The sequence below is a fragment of the Tamandua tetradactyla genome, chromosome 24 (assembly GCF_023851605.1).
Source record: "Tamandua tetradactyla isolate mTamTet1 chromosome 24, mTamTet1.pri, whole genome shotgun sequence".
NCBI lineage: Eukaryota > Metazoa > Chordata > Mammalia > Pilosa > Myrmecophagidae > Tamandua > Tamandua tetradactyla.
The window spans coordinates 9,653,266-9,670,889 of record NC_135350.1 but is presented as its reverse complement, the minus strand read 5'-3'; the positions used below and the strand labels follow the sequence as shown (position 1 = coordinate 9,670,889).

The 17,624-nt window shown below is 35.0% G+C and overlaps 1 protein-coding gene across 12 annotated transcripts in view; it reads right to left on the bottom strand.

The window, feature by feature from the left end:
- ZGRF1 (zinc finger GRF-type containing 1) overlaps positions 1-17,624 on the bottom strand; it is a 250,677-nt gene that overhangs the window by 225,083 nt on the left and 7,970 nt on the right. For 10 of the 12 annotated variants that reach the window (XM_077142504.1, XM_077142512.1, XM_077142513.1 and 7 more), the window contains one exon: positions 17,241-17,321. In XM_077142504.1, the coding sequence (XP_076998619.1) occupies positions 17,241-17,321 (81 nt within the window). The remainder of the gene's footprint in view (positions 1-17,240; positions 17,322-17,624) is intronic. The other 2 variants (XM_077142506.1, XM_077142511.1) reach the window with 1 other exon arrangement.

Genomic DNA, 17,624 nt, shown 5'->3' with positions numbered 1-17,624 from the left:
AAGACGCCAACGAGAAGGAGAAAATTCTGAAAGTAGCAGGAGAAAAGTGATTCAACATATACAAGGGAAGCCAATATCACCCTCATACCAAAACCAGACAAAGATATTACAGAAAAAGAAAACTATAGACCAATCTCTCTTACGAATATAGATATAAAAATTCTCAACAAAATTCTTGCAAAATCGAATCCAGCAACACATTAAAAGAATTATACACCATGACCAAGTAGGATTCATCCAAGGTATGCAAGGATGGTTCAACATAAGAAAATCTTAATGTAATACATCATATCAACAAATCTAAGGAGAAAAACCACATGATCATCTCAATTGATGCTGAAAAGGTTTTTGACAAAATTCAACATTCTTTCTTATTGAAAACACTTCAAAAGATAAGAATAGAAGGGAACTTTCTCAACATGACAAAGAGACTATATGAAAAACCCACAGCTAACATCATCCTCAATGGGGAAAAACTGAAAACTTTCTCCCTAAGATCAGGAACAACACAAGGACGTCCACTATCAACACAGTTATTCAACATTGTGTTGGAAGTTCTAGCCAGAGCAATCAGACAAGAAAAAGAAATACAAGGCATCAAAATTGGAAAGGAAGAAGTACAACTCTCACCGTTTACAGATGATATGATACTATATGATGAAAACTCTGAAAAATCCACAGCAAAACTATTAGAGCTAATAAATGAGTACAGCAAAGTGGCAGGTTTGATCAACACTCAAAAATCCATAGTGTTTCCTGCCCTACCCCTGTCTACGTGGGACATGACTCTCAGGGGTTTGGGCCTTCCTGGCAAAGTGGGACAGAAATCCTAGAATGAGCTGAGACTCAGCATAAGAGGATTGAGAAAAACCCTAGAATGAGCTGAGACTCAGCATCAAGGGATTGAGAAAACCTTCTCGACGAAAAGGGGTCGAGAAGGTTTATGAGGCAAAATAAAGTGTCAATGGCTGAGAGATTCCAGAGTCCAGAGGTTATCCTGGAGGTTGTTCTTAGGCGTTGAATAGATATCACCTTGTTAGTCAAGATGTAATGGAGAGAATAAAAATAAATAATAGGGGGAACAAATGTTAAAATAAATTTAGTTTAAAATGCTAGTGATAAAGGAAAGTGAGGGGTGAGGGGTATGGTATGTATAATCTTTTTTTTTTCTGTTATCATTTTATTTCTTTTTCTGTTGTCTTTTTATTTATTTTTCTAGATCGAGGCAAATGTTCTAAGAAATGATGAATATGCAACTATGAGATGATATTAAGAATTACTGATTATATATGTAGAATGGAATGATATGTTAATACTTTTGTTTGTTGTTAATTTTTTAATTAATAAAGAAAAAAATTATAGCCCATAAACTTACAATTTAAAAAACTTACATTAAAATAAAGGTAATAAATACCCCCCCCCCCCCCCAAAAAAAGATGTAATGGAGAGAAGAACAGCTACAAATAACCATGAACAGTACAGAACAGCTCCTGGGGCCACCTCAAAGACCAGACACAAAGCGTACCACAGTCCGGACCAGCTGGACCGGCTGCGAACCCTCCCAGAACCATGAGTTCCCAAAGCCGAGGGACCCCTCTGCCACAGGCTGCCTCCCAGAAGGGAAAGGAAAGAGACTTTACCAACAGCAGGGGCTGAGCATAACCAAACGCCAATTGTGGAATTAATTCACAAATTCTAACAATTAAAATTGGCCCCAAGCTCAGGTGAACCAGGTCAAAGCAGAGGTCACTGATTTTTGCCCTGGCACCAAGGAGGCAAGGCTGATGCAAAAAGAAAAAAAAAAAGAAACAGAGGTTTTTGTGGCTGTGTTTCTACAAAGGCTTGACTGCCTTTGGATAAAGAGGCAGGATTCTCAGGCTGCAAATGTCCCAGGCTTAGGCAGAAACAAGGCACGCAGCCTGTGCCTTCCCCAGGGGAGAGATGAAGTCTAACTCAGTTGAAATCCCTCCCTTAAAGAATTCAGACACCAGGTCTTGGTAATTTGAAGCCATTAACACCAGTCTACAACCTCTTCTTTGTCTCCACCATGCCCCCAGCAGGGACAGTCTGCCAAAGTTAAAGGTGCCACATCATCTTATGCTGGTGAGACCTGCAGGTAGACAAGCACCACACACTGGGCAGGACAGGAAAAACACAAAGTCCAGAGAATTCATAGGAAAATCTTTCAACCTGCTGGGTCTCACTCTCAGGGAAACCTGATGCAGGTGACTCTTTCTTCCTGACAGGAGGCCAGTTTGGTCTGGGAAAGTCCGGCTGGAGTCTATAATACATCAGTAGACCCTCCTAAGGGTGGGGAGATAAAGTCAACACACAGGCAGGGCAAGACAAGAAAACAAGAACTGAAAAATTCTCCTCGGTTAAACAAAACCTAAGCTAGAGGTCCGGAAAAAGCTGAACTGAATGTCAAAGAAAAGACAGAAAACAAATTCATCCAGCAAGAAAATCCTAGGTACAAGAAGTGAAAACATTTCCAGAATAAACTAATTAAAGTAATTAAATACCTAGACGCCAGCAAAAAAATAACAAATCACACTAGAAAACTGAAGACATGGTCCAGTCAAAGGAACAAACCAACAATTCAAATGAGATACGGGAGTTGAAGCAATTAATTAAGAATATACAAAAAGACACGGAAAACCTCATCAAATATCAAATCAATGAATTGAGGGAGGATATAAAGATGGCAAGGAATGAACAAAAAGAAGAAATCAAAAGTCGGAAAAATCAACTCACAGAACTTATGGGAATGAAAGGCACAGTAGAAGAGATTAAAAAAAACAATGGAAACCTACAATGTTAGATTTCAAGAGGCAGATGATAGGATTAGTGAACTGGAAGATGGAACATCTGAAATCCAACAAGCAAAAGAAAAGGTAGGGAAAAAAATGGAAAATATGAGTAGGGACTAAGAGAATTGAATGACAAAATGAGGCACATGAATATACGTGTTGTGGGTGTCCCAGGAGAAGAGAAGGGAAAAGGAGAAAAACTAATGGAGGAAATTATCATGGAATATTTCCCAACTCTTATGAAAGACTTGGGAAATTATCATGGAAAATTTCCCAACTCTTATGAAAGACTTAAAATTACAGATCCAAGAAGTGCAGTGTACCCCAAGAGAATAGATACAAATAGACGTACTTCAAGATATTTACTAATCAGAATGTCAGAGGTCAAAGAGAAAGAGAGAATCTTGAAAGCAGCAAGAGAAAAGGAATCCATCACATACAAGAGAAGCCCAATATACTATGCATGGGCTTCTCAGCAGAAACCATGGAGGCGAGAAGACAGTGGGATGATATATTTAAATTATTAAAAGAGAAAAACTGCCAACCAAGAATTCTATATTCAGCAAAATTGTCCTTCAAAACTGAGGGAGAAATTAAAACATTTTCAGACAAAAAATCAATGAGTGAATTTGGAACCAGGAGACCAGCTCTGCAAGAAATACTAAAGGGAACACTAAACACAGATACGAAAAGTCAGAAGTAAGAGGTGTGGAGAAGAGTGTAGAAATGAAGACTATGAGTAAAGGTAAAAAGAAGAAAAATTAGATATGACATACAAAATCCAAAAGGAAAAATGGCAGAAGAAAGTACTACCCGTACAGTAATAACACTACATGTTAATTGATTAAACTCCCCAAAGAAAAGACATAGACTGGTAGAATGAATTAAAAAACAGGACCCATCTATATGCTGTCTAGAGAAAACACATCTTAGACCCAAGGATAAACATAGGTTGTAAGTGGAAGGTTGGGAAAAGATATTTCATGCAAATAACAATCAGAAAAGAGCAGGAGTAGCTATACTAATATTTAACAAATTAGACTTCAAATGTAAAATGGTTAAAAGAGACAAAGAAGGATACTATGTATTAATAAAAGGAACAATTCAACAAGAAAACATAACAATCATAAATATTTATGCACCAAGCCAGAATGCTCCAAAATACATGTGGCAAACACTGAAAAGAGAAATAGATACATCTACTATAATACTTGGAGACTTCAATTCCACACTCTCATCAATGGACAGAACATCTAGACAGAGGATCAAAAAAGAAACAGAATTTGAGTAATACAATAAATAAATGAGCTAGACTTAACACACATATATAGAACATTACACCTCAAAACAGGAGGATACACCTTTTTCTCAAGTTCTCATGGATCATTCTCAAGAACAGACCATATGATGGGTCAAAAAGCAAGTCTTAATACATTTTTAAAATATTGAAATCATAAAAAACACTTTCTCAGAACATAAAGGAATGAAGTTGGAAATCAATAATAGGCAGAGGGCCAGAAAATTCATAAATATGTGGAGGCCCAACAACACACACTTAAATAACCAGTGGGTCAAGGAAGAAATTACAAGAGAAATCAGTCAATATATCAAGGCAAATGAAAATGAAAACACAAGATATCAAAACTTATGGGATGCAGTAAAGGCAGAGCTAAGAGGGAAATTTATTGCCCTAAATGCCTGTATCAAAAAAAGAAGAAAGGGCAAAAATTCAGGAATTAACTGTCCACTTGGAAGAACTTGAGAAAGGACAGCAAACTAACCCCAAAGCAAGCAAAAGGAAAGAAATAACAAAGATTAGAGCAGAAATAAATAAATTGAGAACATGAAAACAATAGAGAGAATCAATAAAATCAGAAGCTGGTACTACGAGAAAATCAATAAGATTATGGGCCCTTAGCAAGACTGACAAAAAGAAGAAGAGAGAGGATGCAAATAAATAAGATCAGAAATGGAACAGGAGACATAACCACTGACCCCACAGAAATAAAGGAGGTAAAAACAGGATACTATGAACAACTTTATGCTAATAAATACAACAATGTAGATGAAATGGACAACTTCCTAGAAAGGCATGAACAACCAACTTTGACTCAAGAAGAAATAGATGACCTCAACAAACGAATCATAAGCAAAGAAATTGAATCAGTCATTAAGAAGCTTCCCAAAAAGAAAAGTCCAGGACCGGATGGCTTCACATGTGAATTCTACCATACATTCCAGAAAGAATTAGTACCAATCCTGCTCAAACTCTTCAAAAAAATTGAACAGAAGGGAAAGCTACCTAATTCATTCTATGAAGCCAACATCACCCTCATACCAAAACCAGAAAAAGATATTACAAAAAAAGGAAACTACAGACCAATCTCTCTAATGAATATAGATGCAAAAATCCTCAACAAAACTCTAGCAAATCGAATCCAGCAACACATTAAAAGAATTATACATCATGACCAAGTAGGATTCATCCAGGTATGCAAGGATGGTTCAACATAAGAAAATCAATTAATGTAATACACCATATCAACAAACAAAAGCAGAAAAATCACATGATCACCTCGATTGATGCAGAGAAGGCGTCTGACAAAATTCAACATCCTTTCCTGTTGAAAACACTTCAAAGGATAGGAATACAAGGGAACTTCCTTAAAATGATAAAGGGAATATATGAAAAACCCATCGCTACTATCATCCTCAATGGGGAAAAACTGAAAACTTTCCCCCTAAGATCAGGAACAAGACAAGGATGTCCACTATCACCACTGTTATTCAACATTGTGTTGGAAGTTCTAGCCAGAGCAATTAGACAAGAAAAAGAAATACAAGGCATCAAAATCAGAAAGGAAGAAGTAAAACTATCACTGTTTACAGATGATATGATATGTGGGAAACCCCGAAAAGTCCACAGCAAAACTACTAGAGCTAATAAACAAGTACAGCAAAGTGGCAGGTTACAAGATCAACATTCAAAAGTCTGTAGTGTTTCTATACACTAGTAATGAACAATCTGAGGGGGAAATCAAGAAACGAATTCCATTTACAATTGCAACCAAAAGAATAAAATATTTAGGAATAAATTTAACTAAAGAGACAAAAGACCTATACAAAGAAAACTACGAGAAATTGTTCAAAGAAATCACAGAAGACCTAAATAGATGGAAGGGCATACCATGTTCATGGATTGGAAGACTAAATATAGTTAAGATGTCAATTCTACCTAAATTGATTTACAGATTCAATGCAATACCAATCAAAGTCCCAACAACTTACTGTTCAGAAATAGAAAAACCAATAAGCAAATTTATCTGGAAGGGCAGGGTGCCCCGAATTCCTAAAAGTATCTTAAGGAAAAAAACAAAGCTGGAGGTCTCACACTGCCTGACTTTAAGGCATATTATGAAGCTAAAGTGATCAAAACAGCATGGTACTTGCATAAAGATAGATAAATTGACCAACAGAATCGAATAGAGTGTTCAGATATAGACCCTCTCATCTATGGACATTTGATCTTTGATAAGGCAGTCAAGCTAACTAACCTGGGACAGAACAGTCTCTTTAATAAATGGTGCCTAGAGACCTGGATATCTATATGCAAAAGAATGCAAGAGGACCCGTATCTCATACCCTATACAAAAGTTAACTCAAAATGGATCAAAGATCTAAACATCAGGTCTAAGACCATAAAACGGTTAGAGGGAAATATCTTATAAATCTTATCATTGGAGGCGGTTTTATAGACCTTACACCCAAAGCAAGAGCACTGAAGAAAGAAAGAAAGAAATGGAAACTCCTCAAAATTAAACACTTTTGCACATCAAAGAACTTCATCAAGAAAGTAAAAAGAGGGCGGGCCACAGTGACTCAGCAGGTAAGAGTGTTTGCCTGCCATGCCTGAGGACCCAGGTTCGATTCCCAGTGCCTGCCCATGTAAAAAAAAACAAAAAAAAGAAAGAAAGTAAAAAGATATTGTGAATTGCTGAGTGTATGTATTGGGAATGATTGTGTTTCTTTCTTGTATTTTTTTTTTTGATTAATATAAAAATTAAAAAAAAAAAAAGTAAAAAGACAGCCTACACAATGGGAGACAATATTTAGAAATGACATATCAGATAAAGGTCTAGTATCCAGAATTTATAAAGAAATTGTTCAACTCAATAACAAAAAAGACAGCCAATCCAATTACAAAATGGGAAAAAGACCTGAACAGACACTTCTCAGAAGAAGAAATACAAATGGCCAAAAGGCACATGAAGAGATGCTCAACGTCCCTGGCCATTAGAGAAATGCAAATCAAAACCACAATGAGATATCATCTCACACCCACCTGAATGGCCATTATCAACAAAACAGAAAATGACAAGTGCTGGAGAGGATGTGGAGAAAGAGGCACACTTATTCACTGTTGGTGGGAATGTCAAACGGTGCAACCACTGTGGAAGGCAGTTTGGTGGTTCCTCAAAAAGCTGAATATACAATTGCCATATGACCCAGCAATACCATTGCTGGGTGTCTACTCAGAGGACATAAGGGCAAAGACACAAACAGACATTTGCACACCAATGTTTATAGCAGCATTATTTACAATTGCAAGGAGATGGAAACAGCCAAAATGTCCATCCACAGACGAGTAGCTAAACAAACTGTGGTATATACATACGATGGAACATTATGCAGCTTTAAGACAAAATAAACTTATGAAGTATGTAACAACATGGATGGACCTTGAGAATATTATGCTGAGTGAGACTAGCCAGAAACTAAAGGACAAATACTGTATGGTCTCACTGATATGAGCTGACATTAGTGAATAAACTTGGAATATTGTGTTCATAACCGAGACCATCAGGAGATAGAAATAGGGTAAGATATCGGGTAACTGGAGCTGAAGGGATACAGACTGTGCAACAGGACTGGATACAAAAACTCAGAAATAGACAGCACAATACTATCTAACCGTAATATAATTATGTTAAAACATTGAATGAAGCTGCATGTGAGAATGATAGAGGGAAGAGAGCTGAGGACATAAATGAAATCAGAAAGAAAGATAGATGGTAAAGATTGAGATGGTATAATCTAGGAATGCCTAGAGTGTATAATAATAGTGAAATGTACAAGGTACAATTTTAAAAATGTTTTTGAATGAGGAAGAACAAAGGAATGTCAAATTATTGCAGGGTACTGAAAATAGATGGTAATTAATATTTTAAAATGTCACCTTATGTGTGAGACTAAAGCAAAAAAATGTTTATTTGTTACAAAATTTAAATTTTGATTAGTGCATTTCCTAATATAACTTACGTAGATAGTTTGAATGAACGCCATAAGTACTTGGAATCTCAGGTAGGACATGAGATTTTACTGGTTTGTCCAGAGTGATGCCCCGATGAATCCCAGAGTGATTCGATCAGTGAGTGGAAAAGTATCTGCAAAGCCCCCTTCGGGAAGTGGTGAGAACAGGGAAAAATTCAACTTCCCCAAGTTGAACTCTTGATATTCTCACAAGCAGTGTGAACAACCAAAGCTATAAGCAGAACCCCCAGTCTTCGGATTTGTTCATATGAAACATAACCCTGCAAAGGATAGGTCAAGTCTACTTAAAATTTAGGCCTAAGAGTCACCTCCAAGAGAGCCTCTTTTGTTGCTCAGATGTGGCCTCTGTCTCCAGCCAACACAACGAAGTTTCACCACCCTACCTCTCTCTATGTGGGACATGACTCCCAGGGGTGTGGACCTTCCTGGCAATGTGGGCCAGAGATCTTGGAATGAACGGAGACTCAGCATCAAGAGATTGAGAAAAACCCTAGAATGAGCTGAGACTTAGCATCAAGGGATTGAGAAAACCTTCTCGACCAAAAGGGGGAAGAGGGAAATGAGACAAAGTGTCAATGGCTGAGAGATTCCAAACAGAGTCGAGAGGTTATCCTGGAGGTTACTCTTATGCGTCAAGTAGATATCTTCTTGTTATTCAAGATGTTATGGAGAGGCTGGAGGGAACTGCCTGAAATTGTAGAGCTGTATTCTAGTAGCTATGTTTCTTGAGGATGATTGAAAAATGATACAGCTGTCACAATGTGATTGTGTGATTGTGAAAACCTTGTGTCTGCTGCTCCTTTTATCTACCTTGTCAGCAAAGGAGTAGAACATATGGAATAAAAATAAATAATAGGGGAAAAAAATGCTAAAATAAATTTAGTTTAAATGCTAGTGATCAATGACAGCAAGGGGTAAGGGGTATGGTATGTATAACTTTTTTTTCTCTGTTATCATTTTATTTCTTTTTCTAAATCAATGCAAATGTTCTAAGAAATGATAAATACGCAACTAAGTGATGATATTGTGAATTACTGATTATGTATGTTGTTTTATTTTGTTTCTTTTTTTATAATTAATAAAAAAAAAAAAAAAAAAAGAATTGCCATATGACCTGGCAATACCATTGCTAGGTATCTATTCAAAGGACATAAGGGCAAAGACACAAACGGACATTTGCACACCAATGTTTATAGCAGCATTAGTTACAATTGCAAAGAGATGGAAACAGTCAAAATGTCCATCAACAGACAAGTGGCTAAACAAACTGTGGTATATACATACGATGGAATATTATGCAACTTTAAGAAGGAATAAAGTTATGAAGTATGTAACAACATGGATGGACCTTGAGGACGTTATGCTGAATGAGACTAGCCATAAACAAAAGGACAAATACTGTATGGACTCACTGATATGAACTGACATTAGTGAATAAACTTGGAATATTTCATTGGTAACAGAGACCATGAGGATATTGAAATAGGGTAAGATAGTGGATAATTGGAGCTGAAGGGATACAGACTGTGCAACAGGACTGAAAACAAAAACTCAGAAATGGACAGCACAATACCACCTAACTGTAATACAATTCTGTTAAAACACTGAATGAAGCTGCATGTGAGAATGATAGAGTGAGGAGGGCTGGGGACATAAATGAAATTAGAAAGAAAGATAGATGTTAAAGATTCAGATGGTATAACCTAGGAATGCCTAGAGTGTATAATGATAGTGACTAAATGTACAAATTTAAAAAATACTTTTGCATGAGGAAGAACAAAGGAATGTCATTACTGCAGGGTGCTGAAAATAGATGGCAATTAATACTTTAAAATGTCACCTTATGTGTGAGACTGAAGCAAAAAATGTTTATTAGTTACAAAATTTATATTTTGACTAGTGCATTTCCTAATATAACTTATGTAGATAGTTTGATTGAACAACATAAGTACTTGGAATCTCAGGTAGGACATGAGATTTTGTTGGTTTGTTCAGAGTGTTGCCCCAATGAATCCCAGAGTGATTTGATCAGTGAGTAGAAAAGTATTTGCAAAGCCCCCTTCAGGGAATGGTGAAAATGGGGAGAAATTCGATTTCCCCAATTGAACTCTTGATATTCTCACAAGCAATGTGGACAACCAAAGCTATAGGCTGAGCCCCCTGTCTTGGGGTTTGTTCATATGAACAACCCCACAAAGGATAGGTCATGTCTACTTAAAATTTAGGCCTAAGAGTCACCCCCAAGAGAGCCTCTTTTGTTGATCAGATGTGGCCTCTCTCTCCAGCCAACACAACAAAAAATCTCACCACTGTCCCCCTGTCTTCGTGGGACTTGACTCCCAGGGGTGTGGACCTTCCTGGCAATGTAGGAAAGAAATTCTAGAATGAGCTGAGACTTTGAGACTCAGCATCAAAGGATTGAGAAAAACCCTAGAATAATCTGAGACTCAGCATCAAGGGATTGAGAAAACCTTCTCGATCAAAAAGGGGAAGAGTGAAATGAGACAAAGTGTCAATGGCTGAGAGAGTCCAAACAGAGTCGAGAGGTTATCCTGGAGGTTATTCTTACGCATTACGTAGATATCACCTTGTTATTCAAGATGTAATGGAGAGGCTGGAGGGAACTGCCTGAAAATGTAGAGCTGTGTTCCAGAAGCCATGTTTCTTGAGGATGATTGAATAATGATACAGCTGTCACAATGTGACTGTGTGATTGTGAAAACCTTGTGTCTGCTGCTCCTTTATCTACCTTGTCAACAGATGAGTAGAACACTTGGAATAAAAATAAATAATAGGGTGAACAAATGTTAAAATAAATTTAGTTTGAAATGCTAGTGATCAGTGAAAGCGAGGGGTAAGAGGTATGGTAGGTATAATTTTTTTTTTCTGTTTTTGTTTTATTTCTTTTGCTATTGTCTTTTTATTTCTTTTTCTGAATTAATGCAAATGTTCTAAGAAATGATGAATACGCAACTAAATGATGATATTGTGAATTACTGATTATCTATGTTAATTTTTTATTTCATTTATTAAATTTTTTTCAATTAATAAATAAATTTAAAGAAAAAGAACGTAGGGAAACAGAAATTCTCATAAAGTACTGGTGGAATTACAAATCAGTATAAACTTCTGTTAAGAGTAATTTGTCAAGGAATCCTACAATGAGCTGGGGCTCAGCATCAAGGGATTGAGAAAACTTTCTCGATTGAAAGGGGGAGGAGAGAAATGAGACAACGTGTCAGTGGCTGAGAGATTTCAAATAGAGTCAAGAGGTTATCCTAGAGGTCATTCTTATATGTTATACAGATATCTCCTTTTTACTTTAAGGTGTATTAGAAAGGCTAGAGGGAAGTGCCTGAAGCTGCAGAGCTGTGTTTCAGAAGCCGTATTTCTTTAAGATGATTGTATAAGGATATAGCTTTCACAAAGTGACTGTGAGATTGTGAAAACCTTGCTCTGATGCTCCTTTTATCTATGGTATGGATAAATTAGTAAAAAATACGGATTAAAAATAAATAAATAATAGGAGGGAACAAATGTTAAAATAAACTGGGTAGAGGGAAATACTAGTGGTCAATGAGAGGGCCGGCAAGGGGTACGGTATGTATGAGTTTTTCCTTTTTATTTCTTTTTCTGGAGTGATGTAAATGTTCTGAGAAATGATCACAGTGATGAATACACGACTATGTGAGGATATTGTGAGCCACTAATTGCACACAAAGTATGGAATGTTCATATATTAAAAATGTTTGTGTTCATTTGGATTAGTTTTATTAATAAAGAAATGCAAAAAAAAAGGGGCATAGGAAATATTCTAAAAATGATCATGGTGAACAATACACAACTATGTGATGATATTGTAAGCCACTGATTATATACTATGGATAGACCATACACGTAACGATTTCTCTAAAAGTACTTTAAAAAATTAAAAAAAAAAAAAATTCAAACTCTATTTAAAAATGTGATGAAACTGATCTGGTTAAAACTAAGGCAAATTAATATACAAGGTGAAGAATAATATTGTCTGTATTTTACAGCTTTAACTTTTGCATGAAATAAAAAGAAAAATTTGTCCAAAAACAAAAAAAGAGAGAGAGCTCAGAAACAAAACGTATCAGGAGAAGCTGAGAAAGAAGAGAAGCACCCAGAGACATTTTGGAGACAACAGATACAGGGAACAGAGAGATGAAATCAAGTGAAAGACTCAGAGGGAGAGAGACACCCCAGAGATGCTGAGAGGAGACACAAAACAGAGCTCAGACAGGTGTCCCCGGAGAAGCTAGCAAAGACCCACAGACGGTCAAAGAAGAAGCCATTGGAAACAGAGGCTGAGAACAATGAAGCCGAGGAACAAGGGAGCAGCAGACATCACCATGTGCCTTTCCATGTAACTGAAACCCTGATGCCAGCGGCCTTTATTGAGAGTTAAGATATGTTTCTCTTGATGCCTTAATTTGGACATCTTCATGACCTTAGAACTGTAAAATTGTGACTTAATAAATCCCCATTATTAAAAGCCAAAAAAAAAAAAAAGATGAGCACCCTCTACCAGAGGCTTGTTGTGTTTTCTTTCAACTTGCTACTGGACAAGAGCAACCAAACCTTAAGATACGAACCTGACACTGTCTCCCTAAATTTGTATGTATGTATCTATGTATGTATGTGTTGTGTATCCTACTTCGGTATCACAGTCATAATACAGAGATTAAATGGTTCTCCTCTCACCTTCTATATCTAAGATCTGAAGATTCTATAATATTTTCATAATTTATAATTAACTCTTACTACCTTTGCCATTGCTAATGCCTGCTTGGCTAGATTTCCATCACTGTTAGTCTAGATTATTCTATTGCCACTTTATTACAACAGTCTTCCTAAAGTCAATATAACTTTCACCCTACGTAATTCACATGGCTGCCAAAGTGATCTTTCTAAAATATAAATTTGATTATGTTACTTTTCTGTTCACAATTCTTCACTGGCTCCTCAAACTAAACACCCAAAGTTCTTTGCAATATGGCTCCTGCCTACCTCTAGCTTTATACTTCTACCATTTTTTAACATAAGCCTTTCATTCTAGCCACATTTATTTACTTATAATTCCCCAAATGTTTTACACTTTCCATATTGTTATTACTAAGACATCTTTAGCACTTTTCTCTCCAACCTATCAATTTTATTTACAAAAAAAAAATAAATAACCCCCAAAATACTCTTCTTATGGAAAGATTTTCAGATTCACAGACAGATTTTGATATCTGTCCTTTGTAATTTCATAGAACTCTAAGCATATCTCTGTATATACTAAAACTCTTATTCTCTCAGATAAAAATCAGAAGCCCCTTGGAATAAATAACTATAATATGAAGCTTCCATTCATTGCATACATTCCATGTGCCAGGTACTCTGTCAAGAGATTTATAAGCATTCTCATCTAATCTTCAAGAAAACTCTATGCCTTGTTAGTCAAGATGTAGTGGAGAGGCTGGAGGGAACTGCCTGAAAATGTAGAGCTGTGTTCCAGTAGCCATGTTTCTTGAAGATGATTGTATAATGATATAGCATTCACAATGTGACTATGTGGTTGTGAAAACCTTGTGTCTGATGCTCCTTTTGTCTACCTTATCAACAGATGAGTAAAACATATGGAATAAAAATAAATAACAGGGCAGGCCACAGTGGCTCAGCAGGCAAGAATGCTCGCCTGCTATGCCAGAGGACCTGGGTTCGATTCCTGATGCCTGCCCATGTAAAAAACTAAAATAAAATAAATAAATAAATAACAGGGGAAACAAATACAAAAATAAATTTAGAGTGAAATGCTGGTGATCAGTGATGGGAAGGGGTGGGCAGTATGGTATGTATGAATTTTTTTGTTTTCATTTTATTTCTTTTTCTGAATAGATGCAAATGTTCCAAGAAATGATCATGAAGATAATTATGCAACTATGTGATGATATTGTGAATTACTGATCATATATGTAGAACGGAATGATCAAAAGTTAAGAATATTTGCGTTTGTTTGGTGTTTTTTGGTATTTAAAAAAATTAAAAATTAATTTAAAAAAAAGAGAAAGAAAGAAAAGAAATCTCTATGAATTATCATTTTTCTACTTTTACAAAGTAGAGAACAGAGGCCTTGATAGGCTACCCAACTTGCCAAGATTACACAACTAAGTAAGACAAGAACCCAGATTCAAACTTAGGTCTACTTGACTTTAAAGTTCATGTTCATAACTGTTCTTCTACACTGCCACCAAATGTCTTTTATTTGCTTTTCCCCACTGCCTACTGACATATATATTTACTTAACAACGACTCAATCAATGGAAGATGAATAACCCTAACAGTTACAATTTGGATAAAGAGAGAAAAGGTTATTACCAAGAAGAGAGATAGTGTAAGCAATGGCTTGAATTGGGGAACAGAATATTGCTGGGATATAGTGAGATGATTAATTACCCTAGATAACAGAAAACCTCTGGGACTAACCTCAGTTTCTCTTGTTTTCCTATACCTACCACAGTGTGAGGTGTATAATGTACACTCAATAACAGCATGCTATAGTTGAAGATAAAGTAGGATAATATCACTAGAATGACCTTAATATTACGACACAGAACCAGAAAAAGGCATAAAGAAAGAAAAAGATGTGAATACAGAATTCAATCAGATGTTTTTTATCTATACCATTCTGAAGATTTTGATTCAATGTAAACAGAAAAATTATATAGAATAGCATCAAAGAATGAATTAGTTTAATATAAAACAAGTGATAAATATGGATGGGGATAAATGACATTCATCTATTCAAATCACAAAAATTAGATAATATGACTCGAACATAGCAATATCAACAAAGAGACTAATTCATTTAGAAAGACATTGACTTGGAAATTCTGTTGTTACTACAACTAAATACAAGGCTCATCATGTCTGTTAATGATGCTAGCAGAGCTGCCCTAATTATCTGTAACACTAGGTCTCAAGTCCTAAAATCCAAAAAGTCTTTAGCAACCTCAGTTCACTGATATGATAACTCCAGTTTACTGGGGATAGTAACTGTTTTTTACTCAATGGAAAAGTGTCTTTTAATAAATTTAGTAGATTGAAATGCTGATGATCAATGAGCAGGAGGGGTGGGAGGTACGATACGCATGAATATTTTTCATTTTCTTTTTATGTTCTAAGAAATGATCATGATGATGAATATACAACTACGTGATGAAAAAAAGAATGTTCATATTGCATGCTGATTGGTTTTATTATAAAAAATTTTTTTAAATATTAAAAATTTAAAAAGTGTCTTTTAACCCCAGGGAATGTTTAGAATTAGATATAGAGATAGCAAAATAATCCAAACCAAAAATAACATTACTTCTGAATTAGATCAAGAATAAGTTTTACTTGTGTCTAATGTTCCTTTTATCTATGATATTGACAGATGAGTAAAAAATATGGATTAAAAATAAATAATGAGAACAAATGTTAAAATAAACTGAGTACACTGAAATATTAGTGAACAATGAAAGGGAGTGGTAAGGGATATAGAAAAAAATAGGGGAACAAAGGTTAAAATCTATTGAGTAGAAGGAAATACTAGTGGTCAATGAGAGGGAGGGGTAAGGGGCATGTGTGAGTTTTTTCTTTTTCTTTTTCTTCTTTTTCTGGAGTGATGCAAATGTTCTAAAAGATGATTATGGTGATGAATATATTACTATGTGATGACATCGTGAGCCATTGATTGTATACCATAAATGGAATGTTTGTATGGTAAGAATGTTCATGCTTGTATGTTGTTTTGGTTTGATAATACAAAATAAAATAAAAAAAGAATACGTTTTAGTTAATTAGATAGTAAATATCTGGTATTTAAAGTGCTTATGCTACTTTCATTTTAAAAAGTTAGTTTTTATTTTAAAATCTACTTGTAATATGTTAGACAATTTGCATTTTAAGAATAGCTAGCAGACTAGCCTTATGATTCCAATTTAAAATGAGTAATTGAGAAATTCAGTTTGGAAATACAAATTTTTAACTGAAAGAAAGAGGTAAGTGAATTTTACTAGGATTCTAAACAGTACTAGAATACTTAAAATCCTTATGATTAACTATCTTTATAAGTTTAACTTATTCGATTTACCAAAAGGGGTTAAGTACTTGGGAAGGTTTTGCAACCTTTTGAATACTACAAATTGATTATAAATTTCAATTAAAATTTTAAGATAATTTGTTTAATAGACTGATTTAAAGTACTTAGTTTGCTTAACTCGAGTTGACTGGATAATAAATCACTGTAAGTGATTATTAACCTTAACTAGGTTTATAAATTTAATAGACTTTTTAAGTTGATCTTGAAAGTTTAAGGCAAAACTAGAATGTTTTTAATTTGCAACTTTAAAGAATTAACTACTATTTTTTTTAAAATAATAATAGTTTTTCTGTAACGAAAACATTCCTTCAGAGATACTTATAACCTCACAATGACAGGTAGAATAAGTACAAACTATGAAGATCTTTAACAGCTAGAAATATAGACTTTATTTAGAAGGCCACAGATCTCGTCAACTGTCCTACTATATGATATCATCAATTCTTGTGTAATAAACATTTTCTTTTTAAATTAGAAATATTGAGGCATGTAATAGTAAGATATAGGCTCTAGAGCCAAAAAGCCTAGGTTTATTCATGACATTTTACCTGCTAACTGTGGAATACCTGGGTAAGCAATTCACCTCTCAGTGTCTCAGTTTTACCCTCAGGAAAAAGACAACAATAGTACCTAACAAGGGAGTTATATAAATTAAATAAATTAACAAATTTAAAACATCACGCCTGGCAGGTAGAAGTGCTACTACATAATATAAGTTGTTTTATTTTTGTTTATGTGTATTTATGCAGACAAATTAAATATACTTACTGGACTTTAATTATGTACAAATGAACCTGTGATGTGAAAATCATTTGACATCTTTTTCTCATCAAGGAAGATTATGCACATATGTGGCATTTTATCATCTATGAAGTTTTCTTAATATTCAATCAAGAGGTGAGAACCTAACTCTCAGACTCTGTAACTAGCTGCTTTTCACTTACTTTGTTTCCTAAGGGGGTTACCTTCAGAATTCCATCTTGCCACACTTTTGATTTCTTCATCTTTTGATGAGTATACAGTACCTCATTACCAAAAATACAAAAGTTGAGAAAAGTTAATTAAAATGCATCCAAAATTATGTATTTTATAAACCTTTCCTACATACAAAAATATTTAAAACATCTCTTGAAATGAAAGCACAAACACTACAAAAATAACAACAAAACATTAATTAGAAAAATAATAGTAAACTAGATAGTAAAAAGAGGGAAGGGTAGGAGGTAAGTCTAAGCAGGCAAATTAAAAATTAACTAAGTAGCAAAAATAATTTTGAACTTCATAGTTCAGTGGGGAAGGAAAAAATTTGCTGGGTTACAAAGTATTCA